General features: G+C 33.9%; 2 protein-coding genes across 3 annotated transcripts; both read right to left on the bottom strand.

The window, feature by feature from the left end:
- LOC100372217 (uncharacterized) lies at positions 1 to 11,786 on the bottom strand. Of its 2 annotated transcripts, none has more exons than XM_002734358.4 (3): positions 11,509 to 11,786; positions 1,844 to 2,133; positions 1 to 931 (listed from the first exon to the last, which is right to left on the bottom strand). In XM_002734358.4, exons 2-3 carry the CDS (start codon positions 2,102 to 2,104, stop codon positions 560 to 562), a joined length of 633 nt encoding a protein of 210 aa, XP_002734404.1. In that variant the 5' UTR covers positions 2,105 to 2,133; positions 11,509 to 11,786; the 3' UTR covers positions 1 to 559. The 2 variants fall into 2 exon arrangements, with proteins under 2 accessions (XP_002734404.1, XP_077865021.1); XM_078008895.2 differs by lacking the exon at positions 11,509 to 11,786 and adding an exon at positions 8,074 to 8,261.
- A 612-nt stretch (positions 11,787 to 12,398) lies between these two features.
- Positions 12,399 to 23,937, bottom strand: LOC100372368 (uncharacterized). Its single transcript, XM_006815974.2, has 3 exons — positions 23,798 to 23,937; positions 16,742 to 17,913; positions 12,399 to 15,265 (listed from the first exon to the last, which is right to left on the bottom strand). The coding sequence occupies exons 1-3, from the start codon at positions 23,829 to 23,831 to the stop codon at positions 14,870 to 14,872; spliced, it is 1,602 nt and encodes a 533-aa protein (XP_006816037.1). The 5' UTR covers positions 23,832 to 23,937; the 3' UTR covers positions 12,399 to 14,869.
- Positions 23,938 to 26,628: the final 2,691 nt, after the last annotated feature.

Here is a 26,628-nt window from a genome sequence, read left to right as displayed (position 1 = left end):
TCATACATGTATACGAATCTTTAATACTGATAAACCATTTCAAAAAAATTTACATAATTTAGTCAGTTTCCACAATGATAATAGTTTTCCATTACATAAAATGAAAAGTTTTATCCCATAATGCATTGCACAGTACAGTAACATACTCAGTAGTAAGACTAAACCTCGAGCAGTTGAGGATACTATAATTAGTGACTGTTAGTAAGTGTACTCTGACCATGCATATTCGTACTGTACAAAATTTCTGAAAATTACATTTTATTCAACTGCATGCACACTGCTTATGACTGCTTATCAAATTTTGCGCTTTCACTCATTTAAAAACAACCTTTTACTGATTTGGAACTAGTTTACTGTCAACATCTTTGCCTCTAGTGTATCTCTTTGACATTACAATAAAAACAGTCTTGAGGTGGATTCGGGCTCCCTAAGTTGGATAAAAAAATGTGCTTTTGGTTGAACTCATCTTGTACTGCAGCAACTATTGAACATTGGACGAAATCTGACATCACAATTTTTAAAATATTTTGAATATTCATAAATACTCATTTTGTCTGACTTATTCATATTCTTCAGATTCAATAATTGAGTTTTGAACTAATGGTATATCTTTACATCCTTTTAGTTCATCAACTTGATCTCTGAGCCTTTCAATTTCACGCTTCAAATTTCTATTTTCTTCTGTCAAGTTTGCTACCATGTCTTTCAGTTCCTTGTTGGCTTCCTCAACACTTCCTCGATACTCATCACGAATTTGTAATTTCTCCAACTCCTTGCGTAGTATTTTGTTCTGGTTTTTCAGTATTGTATGAGTTTTGTCCATTTCTTGGGATTTATTCTGGACGTCTATGATGGCTTTCTTCAATAACTGATATTTTCCTTGTCTCGAAACTTGAGCCAGAATAACTTCCTTTGCTGCTTGCTTTGCAACCTGTATTAAAAAAATGGAAAGCAGAAAAATATGCTTACAGGTGAATCACTGTAAAATTGTAAAAATTATTTAATATTTCGAAAAAAATTATTTATTACTTTTTTTAAGGGATAATTTATAATTCAACACTCATTGGTGTATTGAAGTGCACAGATTAAATTTTTGTCGAAAACAATCTCAGTTACACAAATTTTGGCCAAAATTTTTTGGAAAATTTTTAAAATTAATTAATTACTAAGGCCAGACTTTTATTATCCCTTGTTTCGTGAACCCGCCATATAAACAGGAGCCGAAAATGAAATAAAAATAAAATTTAATTTCAGCGTAATTTCTCGCTTGTAAGTGCAAAAAATTACTAAAAAAAATTATTTTTATCTTTCTGCCCGCCGCATAACAAACCCAAGTTGCATTTTCGTTGGAGTATCATATTCAAAGTACCGAAGTCTCGCGCGGATGAGGTTATACATGGAATACAATTTTATTTCATTTCTTCTCTCTGATCAATGATCTCACTTACAATTCTTTGAGAATCACACAAATCAAATGGGAAAAAAAAAAATGATTTTATTTTTTCCACCCTCCTTAAAAAAATTGCCTTATAAAAACTCGTGAAACGAGGTGTATAAAAAGTCTAGCCTAATATCATAAATATTTTGCTGTGATCAATAACATTGAATTTTTGCACATCAACATAGATAGAAATTCAAGTGCTTTATTTTAACCAAAATCAGCAATGGTAGGAGCTGAATCATGCCGCCCGCCTCATTACATACATTTCCAGTGATCTCAAACTGTGTGACATTTTGTTTCAATACATCCCCAAGATAAATCCTCAATCTAATGTGGATTCCATTCATATCAAGAAAGATAGGAAACTTCCAGAAAAAAAAAACTTCTCCAATGTTACCTTACCTTTGATGGATATTTTCCATACATTCCAGCTTTCAGAGACTCTGGTCCTTTCATTTTACTCCTAGCACTTTCATCAAATGATATCTTTATCTGTTCTTTATTGATATAGTCCTTCTTTAATTGTTCTATGAACTGGTCATTATTTAACATGGGAAATACTACAGTGTTTTTCATATGTTCTTCTTTCATCTCGTCCAACACACGATCCACTGCCTCATTGAAACCCAGCCATTCACTGCTTTCACCGTCAACATCCTCCATATTGTTGTTTCAGAATTTTAAAGTGTTTTCTAGAAAAAAAAAATAATGACATGATTGGGTGAACACAAATGCCTTATTTGCATAACTGAATCCTCGGGGCGGAGCTACGTCACAAGACGTTCCGCGTTTCTAAGACACGCACCACTGTACTACGTATTTCTATGGGCTCTGCGCACTCTACTGAGGAACGCTGTGAAAATTTGAGAAAACAACAGAAACTCAACTTTGAAGTAATCCTGAAAAATCAAATTTATATGTGTTACACACGCAGGGGTAATCTTGTTACACTGTTCAGGGGAGTTTCAACAATCATCCCAAAGTACCGTATTCTGAGAGTTTTCGGCCTTTGTTTTCACCGTGATGGTTGCCATGTGGTGAAAATGCCCGGATGTCCGCCCCGAGAATACTTATATTTTTTTTTTTAATTCACCAACAATTGCCGGGGAATGTTCCACCTCACTGTTTCATATTGATCCCATTATTCAGCTCTGCTGTCAAAAAAGTCAAGCTAATATTTATCATTGTCTGTTGTTGTTTGTCAACTTTACATTTTTGATTATTCTCTTAAAAATCGTTAGCCATATTGAAGTCTTATATGTAAGCAATTTTTTGGACCTCTATCAGATTTGCTCATATCATGACAACGTCTTCTTGTCATTTTGGGTAAAAAGTGATATTTTTCACTTCTTCTTGAAAACAAGTCTGATTACTTTGATAAATAGTACCTCAGAGACCTCTCTCAGATTTGTTCATTTCATTTTGATATCTTCAATTCTTTTAATCATCGGTGTTGTTCATCTCATCCTAGTTTTTATTTTCTTTGCCACTGAAACATGTAATAAATATGTAGCACCACACTATAACCTTATCTGTCTATTTAGTTTATCTGTATTTGATTTGTTTTGCTTACATTGTATGTCATATACAACAATGAGGCCCTTTCAAGAATTGTTGAGTAGTGATGTAATACTTGAAACCAGTGTTCCATTGTATTTGGAAAAAAATTATTAGTACCGGTAGTATGCATACTACTGTACATGAAATTTTGAGTATGCTTATTGTGCGTTGTATCCTGTATTTTTTAGCTCCGCTGTCGACTTTGTCTTCAATTCTCTAATTTTGGTGAATATTTTTGTCATTTTTGGTAAAAAGTGATATTTTCGACTTCTTGTTAAAAATCGTAAGTCCAATTGCTTTGATATTACATATATAGGTACTACATGTGGACCTCTCTTAGATTTGTTCATTTTGTAATGATATCTTTAATTCTCTAATATTGGTGAATATTTTTGTCATTTTTGGTAAAAAGTGATATTTTCGACTTCTTGTTGAAAACCGCAAGTTTGATTGCTTTTATATTACATATGTAGGTACTACGTGTGGACTTCTTTCAGATTTGCCCGTTGCTTTTTATATATATATTGTTCATTTTCTAATGGTATCTTCAGTACTTTAATTGTAATGTGCATTTCTAACAGCAGAGCTATCTCAGCTGATAGGCTGCTTGTTTTATAGATCTTATCCAGCGGAATCTAAGAATATATGAGTCATACTAAAATCATGTAAAATGGCCTTGAAATGAAAATCATGTTTGATTTCATGATTAGACAACACAATTCTGTTTCTGTCAAGTACAGGCTAGCTTCAGTGCTTCAATATTTTAGGATTTGTGACCAAACCATAGGGAAAAAAAGCCCTGATAACTTTTTTTTTTTAGATTGAAATCCCATGCTATTGAATAGTAATCCCCTAGCTGTCAATTATTGTTTTAAGACATACTTAATATATGGAATATTCAGTTTGCTTAATTTGTTTCTCAGCCGTTTCTGAAGACTTTATTACAAGCTATACATGTAATGATACATGTATATGAAACTGAAATTCTTGGACGCAGGTTTCAATAAAAAAAAAACATGATCTAAAATTTTCTTGAATTTTACTGGCAAAGTAATTAAATCATTTCTCATGGTGATTTTAAAGCAGGGGAGCCATCACCTGCGCAAGCGTCAGATGGCCATAGCGCGTTATTGTTTACAAACAAGTTTCTACTCATGAGCCTTTGCGTTTTCAGCGTGTGTTGTTATCGTCGATTGGGTCTCAATTCCTGCCTGTGCACAGGTGACGACCCTCCCGCTTTAATAATCAGTGAGAGGAGTTATGCTTTATAATAATACAAATTTAGGCATCAACTTCTCAGAAGAGTATTTTAATTCCTTCAAAGCAATTAGGCCACATTTAGTCAATTGCTGTATCAGCATGTTCAAACGCTCAATCTGACCTCTGACCTCTGACCTCAAACATCAGGTGACATTAGTATGCAGCTCATACCTTTAATGCATCCCTGCTTGATTGTCAGAAATTATCTATGCATCGTCATGGCAACTACATGTACTTTGAAGTTATGTAACACAATTTCCTGTGTACACTAAATGTTAATTGCATTTAGTGTACATATACATAAATTTTCATGAAGTGACTCATACTAGCACAATATAAAATTATTATTAAAAGCTGTCACCCACATATGGTGACACGGTATTACATATGATGAACACTACAGTATTCTTTAGCGGTACTGGTAAATCCAGTTTATTAAAATGCATTGTATGCTGTATATTCACTAGTACCGTATTTGCTCTATTAGTAATGCATGTGCTAATATGTGAATTACATGAGTTATAACGAATATTTTAATGACACAACTAGTATACAACAAATGTTATTTCGATTTTGTTGAACTAGCTTGTTTATGGAAGCATGATGGGTACACTAAGATATCAATACTATCTTTAATTTATTTTTTTTTCTTTATGTGTTTTTTACCTTCTCATTTCTCGTCTCATTTCACTGGGAGTGCTTTCTAATATCTTGCAATTTATAGGAAATATAGCAAGTTGACACAGACATGACAAACAATTGGGTTCTCTTGGTACATATGCAAGACAATTAAGCATTCCCATATAGTCTAGCATATACGATAACAATATTCTGATTTTTAGTTTTTACATTTCCACTTTGTATGATCTTTAAAAAAATCTTGATAGATGCAAGAGATAACAGATCCTTGGAATTATACCCAGGAGATTCCAACAGACATGTAGGGATATGCAAATTAATACTCAATGTACATGAAAGTTTTGCAGGAACACTTTTTAATTTGGATGTCAAATATTTTTAATACTCAATGAATATACGAGAAATACTTAGCATATTTCATGAAATCTTATCAAACAAGACGCTCCTAAAATAAAGTAAACTACCCTTGAGTAATCAAAAAAGGGAAAATTATATTTGATTTAGTGTTTAGAAATTACACTTACAGGTTTAGGATTCAGTGCGTCAATATTTCAGGAATTGTTGCCATAACAACTGATATTTATGGTGATCACAATAATGCAGTTGGAGGGTGTTTCGCATATAATACAAAGTGGGAATTTAAATATTGAAATTAACGACTAGAAACGACAAGCAAGGGGATTATCTCCTGCAAAATAATTTTTCCTAGAGAGGTCTTGTACCCAAGCTTACTGTTTATAACCTTATTACAACATGCACACACAAGAAACCTGCTGCAAAATAGCTGTTTATATCACGTTGCTATGTGTAAATTTCCAATTCTCCCAACGTCTTCTTTGATTTTAATACTACCGTATCATAAGGAGTGACCAAGAGCAATGGTTTTTCAGATAATGTGATAATTCTGAAAACATAATACCTGATTTTAACTATATTGCATTACATATTGATTTCCGTATAGATGTTTGGTTTTAGTTTACTAGCATTCTAATACATTTTAAGGGATCTAAATTCTCCCATCGTATAGTTTGCATTCTAAATCTTGTATTCAAATTCCAGGGCTAAAACACTCTCCATAGAACATAAGCATAGATGGATGATGAGGCGCATGACAAAATCAATTGATTGCATTTTTGTCGATTTATCCTCGGGGCGGAGCTACGTCACAGACGTTCCATGTTGCTAAGACACGCACCACTGTACCATGCATTTCTATGGGCTCTGTGTGCGCTGCTGTGGAACGCCGGTCGAGCCGGTGAAAATTCGAGAAAACAACACAAACTCAACTTTGAAGTAATCCCGAACAACCAAATTTATATATGTTACACACGTAGGGCTAATCTTGTTACACTGTTCAGAGGAGTCTCAACAATCATCCCAAAGTACCGTTTTATGCGAGTTTTGGGCCTTTGTTTTCACCGCCGCGGGTTGCCAGGCGGTGAAAATGCCCGGATGTCCGCCCTCGAGGATAAAACAGATGACAGACCCAGTGAGTGGCAATAATGGATGCGTCAATGACATCACATGTTAGATTACCGGTAGCATGCTATTCTGCAATAATGAGTGCATACATTCTAACATGGAGTTTTATCACAAAATGCGCAACATGTTAACATTGGCAATAATAATTCATATTAGTACTTGTACCAGGTTTCCCTGTTTTGATCAGTTGCCATGGTTATAATCACTATGAACCGTGCTCACAGTCGTGATCTAGATTCAGTTAGATTTACTGCCATTTTATTTGGTGGTAGGATCACAAGTCTTCTAGTGCCAGATATAAGACCTTAAGTTGCTTCAGCCAATCAGTGGCTAGATTCAGACTAACCATCTTATTAATATTTGAGTATATATAGATGTGGTATATGACACACATCTGTGCTGTTTATTGAATCAGTATTTATATATTAAAAATGACCCCATATATGCACAGCAGGAATGCCGATATCATTTACAGACATTTGCATAACTATGCCATTCATATTAATTTTAGTCACTCTAAACTTTGAACAGTAAAAGAAAATTGCGTTAAACCTATTGCATGGATACTCAGGTATTTTCATTGAAGCTTAAATATTTTCAATGTAATAAATAGAGAAACCATGTTTAGTGCCTAACACATTACAATTGTCCCTGCCAAATTGTTGGTGTAGTATTTTTTTTTTACATTTTTAGTAACTTCGGATCAAAAGGGCAAAATTTGAAGAAAAAAATATGAAGAAAGTAATGTTGGTTAATATTTTGAATGGTGACAAAACTTGACTATGGTTGAAAGCATGGTTGCAATGTACTATACATTTATTGTGTATTGCCAGCTATGAATAAATAGCATAATTTTTATTGCCCCAGCCTGAATATTAATAAATGAATAACAAATTATTTCAATAAATAATACATCGTCAACAGAACTCGGCTCTGAATCATTTTTGTACGCAATAATAATTCATTTTTGCAATTTTGTAGGCAAAAAAAAAAAAATGGAATGTCGTAACTGTAGTCACAGTATAAGAGTGAGTCAGCCACTCTATTGTCCTCTCATATAGTGATAAGGGTACATTAATTGATTTGAATCACATGTCTCAGAAACAGCAAGATTTGAATAATTAATGAGCAATTAATTAAAGTGATATTAATACGGATGAGACAATTGGATACAATATCACAAAATACTGTAAAATACCTTATTTTAGCTAGAATTAATTTTCACTGAAAATATATTTTGGGTGTTTTGTATTGAGTTTATTTTCACTGATTTTTAATGAGTTGACTGTAAAATATATAAAAAAGGGTATTCGCTGGATTTTATTTTCACTGTACCATCCTTTCAGTGAAAATAAACTATTCAACAGTACTACCGTAAGTGATATTTGGTAATTGCTATTCTAAATACCTATTCAGAGTGTTCAGCACGACCATTAGAATTTGAAAACGATTACTAGCTTTCACATTGTGTATCAAATAATTAAAATAATGCCACGATTTTGACTTTATTTTCTACAGAAAATGTGGATATTCAGTTCACTCTGTGGGTGTGGTGAATCATTATATACGTGTACTTGTCGATTTCTCACTGAATTAAACTAATACGTGGTGAATTACATCCGTATTAACACTCCACCCATTAAGAATATCCATTTATAAACAGGACCAATAATTTTATAGTTTATACTTACTAAATTACTGTAAGGGTATACCTGGCAATTTCCCGTACCGTATCATCAAAGACGTCTACACATGTCTGGGTAGAATGCTGATGATTTGGGGGAGGGTCATGTACTCTATTTATCTTCGCTGTAGACAAGGCAGGTCATTGTACAGTCAAGTGTGAATCGTCCTCGCTGGAATCGTTAAGTATTCATGATGTGTTACCATGTTTGCATTGTAATATCCGGCAGTGTATGGGTATAAAATGCATGTGGCACATTCCACTCTAAAGTAGGGGTGGCAGCTTGGGAATAATGTATCAGTCCATACTTGTAGATTACACTTAAATTGTATTGAACATTTATATTCACTTTAAGCAAATAACACCGAATAAACGGCAAGGTAAAGACTACGTCTAATTATAGTAAATACGTACTGCGTGCGTGACTCGAACCGGCGCTCGCGTACGGCACAAATTTGAAACAATGTAATAAAACTGTATTATTTGTTACATATATTTTATCAGAAAGTATTAAATGTTAATGTCTAATACATGGTAACCCCCCCTACTGATCCACCGACACCCCCCCCCTTAGGCCGAAGTAACTGACCAATCCTAAATATACTCTGATATCTTGTAAATATTGTTTTTGATTGTGCGAATATGGGGGGGTCACCCTGTTTTTGATATCATTAATAGGGGGGTCACCATGTTTTCCAGAATTCACACACACGCTCATGCATATATTTTTAAAAATTTTATTTCAGAACAAACGATGAAAAAGTTAATCGTACAAATGTGTTCTTAATAATAACTATTACCTATATTGCCTATAAATTTGTTGTTGCAAAAAATAAATCCTCTTTTCCCATCTTATAAGGGCGTTTATCGAGTGAGTACTCCACAGCTTTGCTTTATTTACTATCTTTAGCAGCACAGATTTCCCTCCCTTCCTACAGCCTTTTCTGTAATCATTTTTTGGCTTTATGCTTCCCCTCCCCTCCTAAGGTCTATTAAATACAAACGCTAAATATTATGTCAAAATTATGGCAAACCATGATATTTTCAATGCACATCATACATTTTGTAATCATGTCAGAGCCAGAACTGTTAATGTTTCTTTGTTTGTTTTTTTGTTTTTTGGGGGGGTGTCAGCATGTTTTAATATATATAATGTTGGGGGGGTCACCCACTTTTTTTTTTTGATAGGGGGTGGGTCAACTGAGATTTACAGCTGGCAAAATGGAATCTGCCGACCCCCCCTAGGCCGAAGTAACTGACCAATCCCTTATGGTGAAATAAATTTATTTATTCATACAATTTCCTTATTGTCATTTTTACCATGTGCCCAGCACCCCCTGATAACAATGGCTGTCTCATAAAAAAGAAAGAAAATGTCCAAGTCAAAACATTACATGTTCACCATAAGATGCTTGTACGATTATTAATAGGTGTAAGGGTTAAACTTCATTAATGAGTAGGGTTTGATTGCCTCATAAAAACACTGGGTTTTTATGAAAGATTCCTACAAATGTTTCTAAATTCCAATAATTTGAAGACAGCATGTGGTTAACCTTATAGGTATGTTGCGTAATTCTACAGGTATTTTATGGCATGGTCAATCCTATTTTGCATTTTATGGTTTTAATAATTTAGATGAAAATAATTTTTTTTAAAGCATAATACATTCCACTGCAGTTCCTAATTGCTCGATATGTGTTTATTTACTGCCCATCTCAGTAGTCTCTAAAATGGGTCCCAATATGAAATATGAATGCATGTAAAATTTATTGTCTACACAATATTTATGAAACAAAAAGTATTATTTATCATACAACGAGTAACTGAAGAATCTTTTCCTTCAATAAATTTTCAGAAAAACTATATTTATCCCAAGTTATATAGTCCAAATGACTTTTACTCAGTGCCCAAGGTTTCCTATGAAAGAATTTAGTTCTTAATAACCAAATTTAGGAACAGGTCATTATAATAATCAACTTTGACATTAAACCTACAGTTTAAACATTGTCACTGATATCTGTACAAAGTCTATTCATTATCAAGGTTTGTAAACACTACAAACATGTATCAGCCTGCTCGGTTTTTAAATTAGAATAATTTAGAAATAATATATATAGAATCAATTTTGAAATTTATATAGAAGCTGAAAAAAAAATGTTTATTGAGTTGAATTGTAATAATAATTTGGTTAGGGAAGACGTCAAAAGATCGATAAATAACTTATTTGCTTTAGTTTGGGGGGAGGTGACCTAAACAAATTTCCATCCTACAAAAACGATTTTATTTTTTAATGAAGTCAAAAAAAACAACTTTTTTTTTCTATCCAATCATGGACAAAAATAACAGAAAATGAAAAAAACAAAAACATTCAAGACGAGAAAATGATTTGGTCCGAGTGTAAATATGTGCGTCAAGTGAACTGCTATGCCATACTACTGTCCGATTATCAATTTGTATTTAATGGTTAATGTAGTCTGATCAATATTTATCAATTAGGTTTCAGTGGGGGGGGGGGGGGGGAACTAAAGGATCTAAGTTTTTTATCCTACATTGAACTATTGATGTTGCCCCTCACAGACACCTGTTGAATGTATGAAGTTTCATTTGATGCATCCTTTTTTATCCTGGGAGAAAAAATCTAAATTTATTTTCACTATTTTTGCTGGAGGGATGATTCCGTGAAAATAAAATCCAGCAAATATACTTTTTTTCCTATATTTCACATTAAACTCATCAAAAAACAGTGAAAATAAATTCCATACATAACACCCAAAAAGCCTTTTCGGCGAAAATTAATTCCAGTGAAAATAAAGTATTCCACAGTATTAGTTTATTTTATACCCATATACTAAAAATAACTGAGTAAACAGATATATACTGTGGGGGCAAATCACCTCAAATTGTACAATAAGCGGGACAACAAAGCGATACATTTATGTACACTAAACTGTCTTATAGTTCACTTGATGTAGATTTTATTTCTGTAGATGTAAATTGTATGTAGTTGAAAATAAATTTATGTTTGATTGAAATATTGGCTTATTGAGACTGTATAGGGTCACAAATTTCCATGCCCGCAGATGTAAAATTATACAAAGAGATGCCTTGCACACCAGCCGCAAAGAACCATCATTAGCTAATTAAAGCAACACAAGATTTGTCATAAAACCATGATATAAACATTAACTTTTTCTATGGCAGTATCACAGTTTGGTTTCTGATGAAAACAAGTTTGTGTTTCATTAAACGGGTAAAAAAAGAACATTTTCAATAATTCTGCAACGCTAACAAATCCTATACCATACAAGTACCCTTCCTCCTACTATAGTGAAACTACGAGGTCAAATAAACAGTCAGTTCAACCGACAATGGAATCACTTTAACAGTAAATTCAACATGAAGAAGCGAATGGACAACACAAAGCTACATTCAAGCAACATACCTGTCAAATGGATTTAATCTTTGGCTTCTTTCTTTTCTACAATAATACGAGCATGTGATGAATGACGCAAGGTGGTTTGATGTGTACAAGATTTGTGGACAACGTGCACACGAACTGCTTGTGTTCTTCTAGTCACATGTTTTATTTGAAATGCACGCACCGTGAGAACACAATAGGCTTCAAATCAAGACACTATAAACATGTAGAATATATACAGCCATTTGTAAAGGCAGTATTCCCATGTATTGTTATGTTAATAGAAAACCAGGCTCCTCTATGCAGATGACCTTAAAATAGTTGACCTATTCACACGGCACTATTAAACACATTGCTTACTGAAAGCCTTTATCGAAGGCCAATATAAATGGAGAGGCAGTCAACAATGATGAGTCAGCAGGCAGTGCGTTTTGTACATACAAAAAGTATACTGTAAAACATGTTGAAAAAGCGACATGCAATTTTAGCGAATTGTGGTAAAATGTTGTAATAGCAAAATGTTGATTTAGCAAATCTCTCGTCATTGTTGATTTCCTTTTTTCACAATACTTGTCTGTCGCATGCCAGTTATCACCTCCATAAAAACAAAGAAAAACTGTCAAGTGTAATTAGGAAGCACCCCAGATTTTTATGTTCCGGATTACTGTATACAAATCCTCCAAGCCTTGGCCATTTAAAATTTATAATAAAGTCATTAGCGACATCTTGAATTAGCGAATTAGTTCTCTAAATTCGCTAAAAAGACATGCTTGCGAAAACCAAATTTTCAGTGTACTTGACGTTAAACAGTTATTTTTGCTAGTGTGTTTATTCTATATATTGTTCCTTGTTTGTATAGCTATGCCACCATTACATCATATGCAGATTGTGATTAAATCTCATTTCATAAACAGTTGAGTAGTATCACAAACTTTATTATACATCTGTCACCATAACACTACAAGTTACAGTGTGCCGTAATTTTGCGGTATTTTACAGGGCATTTTCATTCTACCATACAAGAGAATGGGAATTCAAAATATGGAACGATTACGTACATAAGCATTTTCTAATAGTATTAAAAACCAGCATCAGGGTTTGGCCGGACTTCACGCTAAGAAGTTCGCAGATTCTGTTCTGTTCTAAACTTTTTGAATTTCGGCATTCCCATGATGTATCCTTGGAAGAAAAAGATGTAAAATAATAAGGTTATTACGAAGACACTGCAAAGTACGCACTCAGACAGTATGCAGTTGCACCAACCTCTGCTGCGCGTCTGTCGATACTGCGCTGTACTGTCTTCGTGCATACTTTGAGGTATCCTTATGATCACCTTATAGTACTGTAAACCCACTTCAGTTTTACTGCTAGTAATGTTACAATTTGTTGATTTTATGGCACTTGTGAAGATAAACACAAGAGTTAGTGTTGTATGAATGATTGAGCATTACATAACTGTATAGCTAGGTGTGCAGTCATCCAAGAAAACTTGCACTTTCTGTTTAATTACTTCAATAATGCAGTCTTCTGGATGCAGTCAGAAGCATTTACAACATTAGTGTACTGCCCTCGTGAGTTCATAGTGTACAATGATACAAGTTTGTTTTTTCCCTTAAACCCAAGCATAGTTTTAAGCTTTATTAATATGACCAAAATTAATATTGATAAAATTAACTAAAAATTGGCTTTTTTTTTTTACACATTTTCACAGATTTATAAAAGTGAAACTTTTCAGTGGAATTTGTTTTTTGAAGATGTCAGAAAATATAGTGGATGGCTTGTATGGTTGTCAAATGCCACGTTGACATTAGACTGTCGACAGTTCTCTGGCCTAATAAAGATTAGTACTGCCCATATTCAAATTTTTCTATGTGATTCTCTGCATGCATTATTAATATCAAGGAGAGTCTTGCAAACTATAACAGTGTCTCCGACCTTACGACCCTCGCTTGAACTGCCTTCGGTACGACTATTAGTTATCTGGGTTTGGTAGGCAGTCGAGCACAATCTTTTTAAGTGGATTTGCATTAGTGACCACCCAAGGTACTTCATTACAATGGTCTATATAGACAGGTACTATTTTATGTTAAAGGATTACTTTTTTTTTTGTTTTTTAAGGGTCGCCAACCCTTGCAACTATACAGAAGATAACAGTACTGTTGTAACAAATAAACTTGATCAAAATAGTTAGACTAGAAATTTTGTTTTTTATAAGCAGAATGCTAATTTTGGTTTATACTGAATATGTTTTTGTTTGTTAAGAGCAATGTCCAGCATTATAATATGAACAATCTAGTCATTGATTACTAAAAGCCTTTACCGACTACTGCTCGTCAACCGACTTTCCAAAGAGCACAATTTATACATGTATAGCAAGGAGATATGTTCATGGTTATGCAATAACCGAAGAGGCGCGAAACTGAGAGTTACTTAAAAAAAAAAAAATGTGAAATTCTTGTTCCTGCCTCTCCTTGGGAATCAAGTTAGGCTCAAAGTCACCATTCAAATAGTCAAAACTACAACATTTTGTATTGAAAAACCGAATTGTGAATGAAGGCATGTACTTTGCATTCAAAGTTTATATTGAATGGTTGATTGAAGAAGATTTTAAAGTTGCTTTAGCCTCTCTTCATTTTGAAGTTTGTGTACAGTCAACTAGAGAATACCCATTATGACCACTATATTGCAAATATTTTTGTTATACTCCATGTGTATAGCTAGCCGACTGCGCAGTTCATGGCATGTCTGTATAATTGTGGACATTGTGTCTGTAGGTCAAATTCAGACTAATAAAAAAATTAAGTCCAATGAATATGCAAGTATACTTAAAGATACCATATTTTTCAGAGCAACAAATGAAACTAATTATGTTTGTAATGCTTTGAAAAACAGATTTAATTCCGATTACCATTTACAAAATACTCAACAAATACTCCACATAATTGTTGAATGGTAATCACTTTATACACAACAATCCAAAAATTCTCTTTATACTTATTCAATTTGTGCTGATGTATTTGAATAAATATTTCAGCAGTTCATATGATTATTTTTGAAGTTTGTTTAGAAAATAAATCTCTTCCTAATATAGGCAATAGAAAAAAAAAATAAAGCATAAAAAAAATAAACTTCTTATAAAATAATACAAAATGTTCTTCCTAACAGAAAGTATAAGTAGAAAATAAGATTTTTATTTTTTTAGTTTTTTTTTTAGATAAATATATTGAAAATCGTACTTTAATTCTTACACGAAAATGATTGTCAGAGCGGGTATGATGCATTTGCAACTTTGTATACAACTTGCCATAATTCCAACCAGGTATAAGCAGCAACATTCAATATTGCACTGTACTCTTGATAAATATGCAGGTATATGTAATCAGATTTACATTATACTGCATCTAACACCACTTGCCGATTGCTTTACATCTTCCTCCAGTTCTTTGTGATCAGAGAGAACAATATTTTGTGCCGAGAGTTCGCGAATTATTGAGATTTGATCTTCAAGTTTGTGCACCTTTCGACCACTATTGCGAATTTCCCGATGAGTTTTTTTCCACTGACGCATCAACAGGAATTTTTTTTCTTTCAGCGCTAAAAGTTTGTCTTCCAGAATGTCTTTATCTTCTTTCAGTTTTCTGACATCTTCTTTGAGAGCTTTGTTTTCTAAGATGAGTTGTTGTTTACTGTTTATAGAATCTGTACATTCAGAATGTGATGACGTACCAATATGCTTGTAAACCGCTCTTAAGGCCACATACTTGGCACCCTGTTCCGCGATCTAATAATAAAGCAAAACATTTCAGTTAAGTAGAGTTATATGATTAAGCTTCACTTAAATCGAATGCATATTTAAAAAAAAAAAAATTCCGATCAATGACTTTAATCTGCTAACCAGATCTTATAACCAGATTTTCTCATGAATATTTGTAATTTTTGGACCAAACACTGGAGCCGACGTATAGGCTGCTTGTTTCCTCCGTATTTTCAAACATTTGGATCAATACTCGCAGTATACTGTAAAATACTTTTATATTTTTATTTTGAAACTCCCAAAAACTCAATTCAGCGAAAATTAAATCCAGTGAAAATAAAGTATTTAAAATTATTTACAATTGGTTCAAATTATAGAATAAAAAAAAAACTCAAAATACGACATGAACACATGATTAATGGCTAACAAATCTGTTTTCGTAAACAGTACGATTTTTGCATCATTTGTGGGTGATCAGGTTAAAAAAAAAAATGTTTTGTGGCTCATTTGGCTAGTTTCATAATGTACAAGTGGTCCTAAACAAATTGATGAGTGATGAGTAACTAGTAATGAGTGGTGTCGTGCCGTGCCTCACCTCGCCTCGCCAATAAAAGTAACCAAATTATTTTTGTAAATTAATTGTCTGTTTACTATTTATTTCCTTATTTATATATTTTTGGGGTTCTGAAAAGTGAACACCTGATGTCCAAGCAATGATGGAATATTGTGAGGGAAAACACAGGGAAATAACATTGTGCAATGTTATTAAAATACAAGGACATATCAACTGATAAGAAATGTGCTCATCTAAGATAAGACCGTTTCTATGTTTAGACAGGAAATGAGTCGCAAAAATATTCTTATACCAATTGTTAAAATTTGTAGAATTTTTATATGAATTATAATACCATTTCTACAAACATGAATTTATGAACTGTAATACCATTTCTACAAATATGAATTTATTATTTGGCATTACTTCATTTGCATCACCAATATAAATTTGGAAGTGTACAACCTTTGACCACAATCTGAATCACAAACCTCACTTAAGTACGGTATATCATTCTATATCAATAGTTCTAAGTACGATTGGCCATTAAAACCAACCCAGTTGAAAGAGATTAAACTATTTCAAAATGGCACTTATTACTAAAAAAAAAAAAAATCGGCAAATCCAAGACACTTTTATAAAGCCCCACAGTTGTATCGAGAAAACAAACTCGTGTGTTTTATACACATCATACAGGCAAGTCAAATGGGACGCTTATTAAACATGAAAAGTGAAAAGTGCTGAATACTTTTAATCTAGCCATATGTATACTAATCACAAATGTTGCATTGTTGTAGTATGCGGTTGACCGATTTCATGGCGGTAAGTAGAAAAGTCTGGCCAATTATGTAAACTATAACATTGTATTGATTCAACATTCTATAGAATCGGCATCTGATGCACGACATTTGACCGCGACACAACAAAGAAACATGAACATAAAAACTTGCCTGAGCTGGAAACAATGAGCATGATGAATGGAGTTGCAGTCTGTCTTTGCACCACGATTTATAAGGAGACTTTGCTAATGTGTCGTCGGATTTCAAGTTTTCCACAAAGCCTTCGTCTTCAAGTAAAGATACCACTTGTATTTGATTCTCGTTCTCCTTTATAAGGTCTTGTACAGCTACATCAAGGGCTTGGTCAAATGATATGTACGGAAATTCTTGATTTTGCGACAGCTCACCACTGCTGCTTATGCTGCTGCTCGTTTTTGAGCTGTAGGATGGACGAGAAATGTGACATGCTGGTTGCCAGTGAGAAAGCTGTAGTCTTCTGGGGTGGGGGATAGAATTGTTCATGTTGTGCGCATCAAAATTATTACAATTACCTTGTAGGATTTCATCCTGTGAACCAAGTTCTGTCATGTGGAATGGGCCAATGTGTTGAAGGGGTGTACTGGTCACTCTGGAGGGACAAGTATCACTCATATTGTAGCTGTTTTTTCTGTGAAATTTTCGTTGAGGGCTCCAATCAAAGTTAGATTTACATTCAGTGCTTATACTACTGATGCTTTCTGACAGTTTTGTAAATTCTGAAAGTTTGTCTAGATCACTTTCCGCATTCTCTGATGAAGTGTTCATTTGCGTCAAACCATTATTCAAATCATTTTCAATATTATCCACGAATTGAAACTCTGGTTTCGGCAAAGGTGTGATTTTAATTTCATCAGCAAAGCTTAAATAGTTGCGATTGTCATCGTTTTCTTCATGTTGGATTCTATTGGTCAGCATGCTGATGATGTCATCAGAAAGGTCATCGAAAACGTCTGAGACTCCATTGGTGAGATCATCGAAGACGTCAGTGACTTCATTGGCGAGGTCGTCGAAGACGTCCGAGACCTCATTGGTGAGGTCATTGGCAAGTTCCTCCTCAAGATCAGATGAACTGTCATCGTGACTTGCATAACTAGAAAAATTCATCGTCGTATCATCACTGTAACATAGCTTGTGTAACGCTGGGATGATAGATTCCTCATCGTCAGTGTCATCTTCCACCATAATATTTGAAGTCCTTTGTAAAATGTTATTATTCAGTGTTGAACATTCACATGGTTTATTGCACGTTTCACAAAGAACTTTAGTCATCTCTGATAGCATCACAGACATGTTTGTCACCATTCCTGTGAAATAAATAAAATCTATTAAGTATTCATGCTACCTGTATTATTTCACTAATGGGCTCGAGGTTTAATTATACACTCGTGTAGCAAAATGCAAGGTTGATAAGCAGCACTTGATAAAGCTCCACTGTATAATTACCAAAAACTACAAAAATAGAGAATAAACAAAATTGACAAATCTGACTAAGGTCCACTCAATATGTTTCCATATAAAATATTAAGCAATTGAGCTAGCAGTTTTCAAGAAGAAGTTGAAAATGTAAAGTTTATGCTGATATATGCAATATACAATGTAAACAGCTCTGCTCAGTAGACAGCTGAGCAGAAGACGCGTGTCAATGACCTAACATGGTGTTAAGGTAGAGATGCAGGTTCGTGGGCACTTGGGAGTGAAATTTTTTTTTTTCGGCTTTTTATTATCCAAACAGTCTTGGCTATAGACTGTTCAAATTTTGTAGAATTGTGAATAGTGCAACATACTCAAAAAACAATTTTAAAATATAGATAACAGGTGCAAACATTCTCTCTTTTGAATGCTTAGCAAGATTTAGCAAGGCTGTACATAAATAATAAAAAAAAAACATGGTGAAAAAAGAAGTGACGGGATCTACATATTATGCACTATATTTAACTTTTAACAAAACGATAATACATTTAAATTCGGAACTGCTACAGCCATTTTAATTATGAGCATTGGCAAACTTCTTACTGAGAGAATTGTTATTCAAATTAGCAATTATCTCAGTTTCTTTTGAGCGCACATCCCAGAACTTTAAAAAAACAAGCAGCCTCTTGGCTGAGATGGCTCCGCTGTTAGCAATGCACATGGCAATTAAAGAACAGAAGATTTCATCAGAAAATGAACAAATCTGAGAGAGGTCCACATGTAGTACCTATATGTACAATATATCAAAGCAATTGGACTTGAGGTTTAAAAGAATTAAAGTCATCACAAAATGAACAAGTCTGAGAGGGGTCCATATGTAGTACTTATATACTGGTATGTAATATCAAAGCAATTGGACTTGCGGTTTTCAACAAGAAATTGAAAAAAAAAAAATCACCAAATTAGAGCAAATCACCTATTTTGTCAATGCCATGCAGGTACATGTCAAATTATGTACCCCCCCCCCACCTAAATTGTGCATGCTTTCCCTTAAAACAAACGCCTAAAAGTGCCTAACAATTTTTACTTTCCTACAGGATATAGGATAGTATAGGGGCAACCCATGCCTGTAATATGCAGTGCACTGTCATGATAAATTGAGTAATTTTAGTCTGATCATTCTCAAACATGAATCTCTTATCAATCGCTATTTATCATGACCTAGTTTGTTGAAGAAATATTTGATTCTAAAAATAACTGAACAGCACTATATATAAATGGGATAAACTAAAGTAATGAAGTTATCATGCAGTACAGGATTAAAGTTCCTATATTAAATTTCTCAATAACAGAGCTTGGTAATAAATAGAAATGGTAATAAACTGTCATCACGAGTACTGGTAATTGACTTGGGTTTATCCAGTGATTTTAGTTGGAAGCTCAATAGTGTTCAGTATGACCTTATTTTCTTCATTAGTGTTAAATTTTGAAAAGTGCCTTGGTCTCTGGTATGAGCATTGAACAGATTTCAGTTATGATACTAAGATTAATTGTTCTTACAGTTGTCGCATGTCATGATTTTATATACCAAAAGTAAAGCTAGTTTTATAATTTGTTGATACACATGTAGCATCTACAGACTGATAACTTTTGAAGTTCATACATGAAAATTTAAATAGCAAAGAAATTCAATGCATTCAATGGGGTTAAATACGTTTTTTCGAAAATTAGAGAATTTTAGAACCCCTTATTATTTGGAATTCATTACAGAATACTGTAGAATACTTTATTTTCTCTTGGAATTTATTTTCACTATCTTCGCGGAAAGGAGGATTCCGTGAAAATAAAATCCAGTGAATATACTTTTTTCCAATATTTCACATTCAACTCATCAAAAATCAGTGAAAATAAATTCCATACAGAACGTCCAATGAGCCTTTTCAGCGAAAATTAATTCTAGCACAAATAAAGTATTCCAAAGTATATCTAGGAATGTATAGTCTATTTGTTATTTGCTAATGAGTGAGGGGGTATTATTACGAGTACTGCAGGGTAATTTAAGATTACTGGAATTGCTAGTGGAATGGTAAATAAGTGTTAAAGAATAATTTAAAAATAAATGATATAGTGATAGTGCAAATAGCTAATTCTGGTCAATCTATATCCAGACATGGTCAACGTACATTGACCAATTCATACATACCGGTACATACATACATACATACGTGCATGTTCCTGTATCAGTTGCACTTCAATACTGCTGTAATAGTGGAGTCCTTTTGGAAATGAACTATATACAGGCTGGGTTATTATCGCATCATGACTTAACCCTCATCTGTTTCAGTGACGCTATTCACAGTTTTGACTGAATTAAAATGTTGCAGTTTCAGATCAAAGCCTAGTATTTGGTAATTCGGTGTTGTGTGCTACTGAATGGCAGCCCATGTGATAACAAAAACAATCCATTGTTAACACTTCCAAACAAACTCCACCAAAACAAACACAGAAAGTTGTTATACATTAATCCACAGTCCCTGTATCCCCAGTCTGGTAACTGCTATTGTATAAGGTGTGAATTAGTCTCCTTCCCTGGCAAAGGCACATTGTGGGTATGGGCAAAGCATTGTCACATGATCAGTACACAGACTGTCACTATTTTTGACATCGTCAGTGCTACGCACATTTTTTTTACAACTTAGAGTTGTTTATTCGAGCTTTTTCACACGATTTTTTAACCAGGATATCTGTATAAGGTCATATTTTAGATGACGAATAGTTCATTAATTCATCTATTTTATCAGCATCGACACATTTTCACAACAAATTTTCATACCTTTACCCAGAAATTGTGTTGGATTTTGGTGTGATTGGTGCGACTCCATTAATATTATTAGTATTAGTATTAGTATTATTATTTTATTACCCTACTTCTCAGCGTGAAACCAATATTTGTCTTCGATTTGGACATTTTATGATCGAAACATTAAAAATTTTGTTTGTTATGTATGTGTCACACCACATTTTATTAATGTTAAATTAGGTGATTTTTACAAATGCTTTTTCAATCGTAAATGCAAATGGCGACATTTTGAAATGACAATGTATGCCATTCAGTGCTAAAAAAAATTATTTATATACAAAAATTGAAGCATTGTTTTATACTTTTGCATCGAATGAAGTCAATAGTTGTACAATTTACTTGAACTGTTATGTACCCCCAAGGATCGGAAATATCACAGGTTTTTGGATCGACCATGTTAACGTGAACGACACCATTTTGACAAGAATCTTTTAGTGATATCAGTATGTTGGTACGCAAAGTTTTTTTCCCTATTAAAACTAGAAGATGAACATAATTCCCAATATTAATCTGTACATGGCAGGAACTGGATGTTAATGAGTTGGTAGGATGGTTTTGATGCATATCAGGATTCAAAAACCCCAAATTTCATAGTGCTCATTTGGTTTACAGTTGCCCGAATTTGAGGTCAAAGTGAAGTCATACAACGAGGTATCGCTTTGCATGTCGGTAGATTTTTCGATTTTAATGAATATTCTGACGATATTGTAATCTGTCTGACTTCCTGAATCCCTCGGCCCGGGTGTGAATGGTTTGTTTACCCGCAATGAGGTTTGAAAAAAAAAAAAAAAGAGTCGTTTCCAGACCCGGAATAGAGGGACTGATTAATCACAAAGAAACCGCATACCACTCAAATACAGTTGTAGTTTTATACTGGTCAATACGCTTTGAAGACGCATCATTGTTGCCTTGGGCCATTTGCTTAGTGTTTTTATAGGAGGGGCTTCAATAAGCCTAAAATCAAAAATGCTACCATCATTTATTTTTGGAAATATAAACAATTATGTAAGGAAAACACGACTGGAATTTGAATAAACCAGAGTAACAGCCAAGTTGACCTTCAGTGGAAGTGCCACTATGACAGACTCTGTTTTCTCCTAGAACGAGTTTTACAAAACATTTTCATAAATACGACTAAGTTCACCAGAATTAATGTGAATTGAGGAAGAAACTGACTCTCACTGGAGATCCTATTCTACAAGCATTATACAGGATTACATTAAAGGGGAATCTCTCAATCCCATGGATTGCACCAAAGAATCATGGGACACTACTAGTATTGTTTATGTTGTTCACAAAGTTAATCCATCTTTTGTTATCCATTGTAATTTTAATCCAAAAAGTAAATTTGTTGTGAGATTAGGCTTAACTGGAAGTGCCCCTTTACAAGGGCAGTTGGTTTCCTGTTGTAAATATGTACACTAGATATTCAGTTCATACTAACTACCTGCTATGCAATAGTTTTGGAGTTTATTTTTACATTACTACCTGCAAGCCTTGAGTTTTTAGCTCCATGCTGCAAGTAAATACTTGATGTATTGTTCATTTAGTATATATAGTCTTGTGCAATGCGAATTCTCATGAATTATACTTACTGTCCCCTACATCTAGTAGTATTTAGTGACAGTACACCCTTGATGGCGATACAAGGATAAGTAGTGTCTCATTAAAAACAAAATCAATTATAAGCACAAGACATGTGTATACATGTATACACACAAGAATTTAGAAACAATAGAAATCTGAGGAGAGGAGGAGTTTAGAAAATCAGTATACCCGGTAAAATAGCAAGAAATAAAAAATTCTCAACAACAGTTAAAAGAAAAACAAAACAAAAAAAACCCTTATTATCTAAAATAATGGAAATAAAAACTTCCCGACATAGTGTGAAAAAGTACCCCCCCCCCCCAAATTCAAATGTGTCATCCCTTGCAAGCTCAATGACTTGCTAGAGATTACAGATTTCAATTTTAATGAAGAATTACAGTTCATCACTGGATTTTTAATTTTGTTGAATTTTATACATGCAAACACGTAAAATAATAGAGCTCATTGTTTCTCTGCCAATGTCATAAAAAAAAATCACTCAAACATCAAAATAATGAAATTAAACGCCTGTGAAAATAAACTGTTTTACAGTATTGCAAGGATCTTTTTTTTCTTTATCCGACTAAAGAATTTATGAAATTAAAAATTACATAAATCGAACCTCTGAATTTATTGCACAAGTGAAAAAACAATTACACATTGGGAAGTTGTACACATTTCATGAGATAGCATTACAAAACGTGCATCTTCCACATTATCAAAATGTTATAAAGGTCTTAGTATGTACTATTGCATGGATAACTTGTGCTCACTGAATCCAATTACCTCCATTGTGTGAACTTTTCCCACGCAATATTCCTTTTGTCTTTATTTTAACATTCCAATGTATTGTGCATGCATCCATTCATGTCTAACACATTGTAATGTTAACTGGGAGTTAAGAATTTAACGACAAAAAAAACATTGTGTGGTGAAAATTAACACATATTGGTATAGACAATTGAATGCAACTAATTGTCCCGGTGTGTATGTGTGTGCATGGAACTATAGTTTATAGTTCCATGGTATGTGTGTGGATGGCTCACCAGGTTGGAAACTGTCTACTATGCTCACTCATGTTCATGAACACCAGCTGTTTAGTTTATCCGCCCGATATGCATTGTAATTCCCGCTCATGGTTGTTCATTTCTTGATTTCTTGCATGGCCACATAATTAAGTTCATTAACTGCTAGCTTATAATTAATAATGAAGAAACCAATTTAAAATATCTTTCTGATATCAAACAAACACATGAAATTATTGATATAAAAAGTTCAAGGCCCACCCACAAATCCATCTAGAAAAGTTCACAGTCCTGCGTATTGCTTACCTCCACTACCAGCCCTAGAATACAGATTCTCCATTGTGAGACTGTGAAAAAACACTTAATCCAGCTCTGCAAGAACTGATGCTGAGCTGCTCCAGACTTGAACTCCCTCATGTGCCACAAGTGAAACAAGTACAGATTTCATCCACAGATAGACAGATATGCTAAATAGGAATCAACCATTAAATTAGAGGGATGTGAGGATTGCTGTTTAGAATGTATTCCATGTCCTCTTGCTCATTTCACTTCAACACAACTCCCAAATAATTGCTTGTTTTATTAAGGATGTAAAAAGCATGACTGTGAAAAAGTATATAGGTAATTAATGTAACGGATGTGGGTTTAATATATAAAAATTACAAAGGAATTATGCCCCTCTGATAGAATGACTCCTGTCATTAATTCAGTCTGAAAGTTGAAGGCCCAGGTGTCCTTTGTCTCTGTATTGACACCTGATGCCCACCTGATGCCCACCTGATGCTATGTAATTAACCAATAAAACCTGGCTCAATGCATAAAATGCAAGTTGCCTCCAGCAATAGAAAGTGGTTGCAACCTTGTCAATTTCTTCAGATTTGATGTCTTGTTAAAGTATATTGTCAGCTGTTCATGGCCAGAAATGTGTTTTGATAACATGATTAGTGTCACAATATTTACACTGTTTTGTTATTTGATTAGGAGATGATTAGAAGTAACAGAGGGGGGTAGAGTTACATTTTAAAGGCCCAGGTATACTATAAATACGCTCCTAAACAATAGCGATTATTTCCTTGCTTTTCACAATGTAGTAAACAGCTCCAGCCAAGCTCCGGTAAAGACATGTTTTCTCAAACTTACAGGTCGATTGTGTTGTGCCAAAATGGATGCATGTGACTATGAATACCACAGCAGTGACTGTGTGTAGTATTTATGACAATAAATAGTGTACGAGCTGAGATTTTGGCGAATAAAAGTCAAAAACACGAACCGGGAAAAGGGACGTGCAACTAATCTCGAATAATTAACTACTATCAATCAAAGTCATGTGATGTTGGACTGCTGAAACAGGATGCGTCATAGGCTATACAAGTGATTAACAACACTCATTAGCCTAGCCACACCTCCAATTCACACTTGCCTAGGGCAAGTGAATTGGGCCTTTAAATTGTACAAGAAAATTGTTAGAGAAGTGCAAAACAAAATAACAACAACAAAAACATTACTACCAGGTATCCTCCTAAAAAAATCAAAAATCAAGCTCAAGTCGAAAGGTAAACATGAATTTACACAGTTATTGTATCCCTCCCAGAGTTTGTGAAGGTGGTTAAGTACAGTGATATTTATCAATAAACTGCTCAATAACGATATATCAGTACAATTAAAACTACATACACTTAATGTGGTTATAGCGATACGGTCGCCACACAGCGTGTATTTAAATTTTATATTTTACACAATTTTATACGTCACTATGGATCCCAAAACGTTTTTCATGATTTTCTTATCACATTTTTTTTTCTTTTACGAAAAACAAGAAGACAAAGCAAGTTTTAAAATGCTATGCACTGTTCGTTTTTATCAAGTATTTGGGTATTAGTAAGTAGTATGCAGACTGCTTTTTATTAAAAAAACCTTTTCAAATAAAATGTCATATTAAAAAAAAAATGTTTTAATTTTTATTTTTGTTTAAATGAAAAGATTAATATTTTGTGTAATAATTTATAGAGGTTAATTATTTGTTGCGTATATCTTTTTTTTTTTTTGATGTTTTTATATGCACTGAATTAAAAGGCAGTGTCGTTTGTGCATGTGTGCGACGCAAGTGTGAGATTTAATTACATGTATTTATATAATTCACTAGCATTTATCGGATTGAAGATGCATATTACCCATCATACTATGATTTCTAGTCATCAGGCTCAGGGCAAGTTTACAGACATGGAAATCAAGGACTGCACAACTCATAGCATTCACATGTATTGAGATTGTCAACTGTCCCGCAGAAACTTTGTGACAAGTACCACTTCATCTTTTACATGCAATGGGGATTATAGGAACAGTACGCGGGACTGTCAGCATTACGTCCCTTTATCCAAAAGGATGCCATTCACCCCAATGTGAATGCCACGAGCCTGGCAGTTGGGCAGAATATACTCTTGTATTGCACTACTGAGTGTGCAGCCGTCCGTGGTAGTCAAACCCACATTCTCTCGATCTGTTGATGGGCAGGCATGGTTGATAGATAAACACTGATTTTACTCACAATCCTTTGCAATTTCTCTGTGGCATGAATTTGAGTTTAATCTGGTCAGGATGTTACCAAATTTGACTCCTTATAATATTTGGATTCAAAGGAGAAATTACCAAGTTAAACCCTGGAACTGTCTTGTTTTGTATGCGTTGTTCTGCACAGCAATCTTTGTTAATATGGGACCCATATCTTGGTCATGCATGACGGCCGTATCCGGTACATAAAGGTTTCATCATACACCTTATAGGTGCAATTACAATTTTACCATGGCATGACAAACACACAATGTAATTTCAAATGACATGTTTTGTTTTGATTGATGAAAGCTGGAGGCGCTGGTCCGGGTGTGATACAGGAAATTATTGCCCTGATGTGAGGGCGCACTTCCCATAGCGTTAAGAGGCCAGGCAATACAAGGTGTATGATAACATTATAAAACAAATTGAGTATTCAATTCATCATAAAATGTATGAAGTGAATTAAAAAAATTTTAAATTTAAAAAGTGAATTTAGTGAGTATATCTCCAACATCATATCTGATAAAATTAAATCCAGTGAATATTCTTGGGGCAACACCAACGTCACTGCCAGTGACATAAAATGT

The sequence above is a fragment of the Saccoglossus kowalevskii genome, chromosome 8 (genome assembly GCF_978046115.1).
Source record: "Saccoglossus kowalevskii chromosome 8, keSacKowa6.1, whole genome shotgun sequence".
Lineage (NCBI taxonomy): Eukaryota > Metazoa > Hemichordata > Enteropneusta > Harrimaniidae > Saccoglossus > Saccoglossus kowalevskii.
The sequence above is the reverse complement of the archived record's forward strand: the minus strand, read 5'-3'. Positions and strand labels throughout refer to the sequence as shown.

What these genes read in the sequence shown, in the direction of transcription:
- LOC100372217 (XM_002734358.4), bottom strand. Translation starts at nt 2,104, where the DNA reads ATGGAGGATGTTGACGGTGAAAGCAGTGAATGGCTGGGTTTCAATGAG. An exon ending in ATGGAAAATATCCATCAAAG is followed by an intron (nt 932 to 1,843) that starts GTAAGGTAACAT and finishes TTTTTAATACAG; the next exon opens with GTTGCAAAGCAAGCAGCAAA.
- LOC100372368 (XM_006815974.2), bottom strand. Translation starts at nt 23,831, where the DNA reads ATGGAGAATCTGTATTCTAGGGCTGGTAGTGGAG. An exon ending in TTCTAGGGCTGGTAGTGGAG is followed by an intron (nt 17,914 to 23,797) that starts GTAAGCAATACG and finishes TTTATTTCACAG; the next exon opens with GAATGGTGACAAACATGTCT. An exon ending in GCTCATTGTTTCCAGCTCAG is followed by an intron (nt 15,266 to 16,741) that starts GCAAGTTTTTAT and finishes CTTTATTATTAG; the next exon opens with ATCGCGGAACAGGGTGCCAA.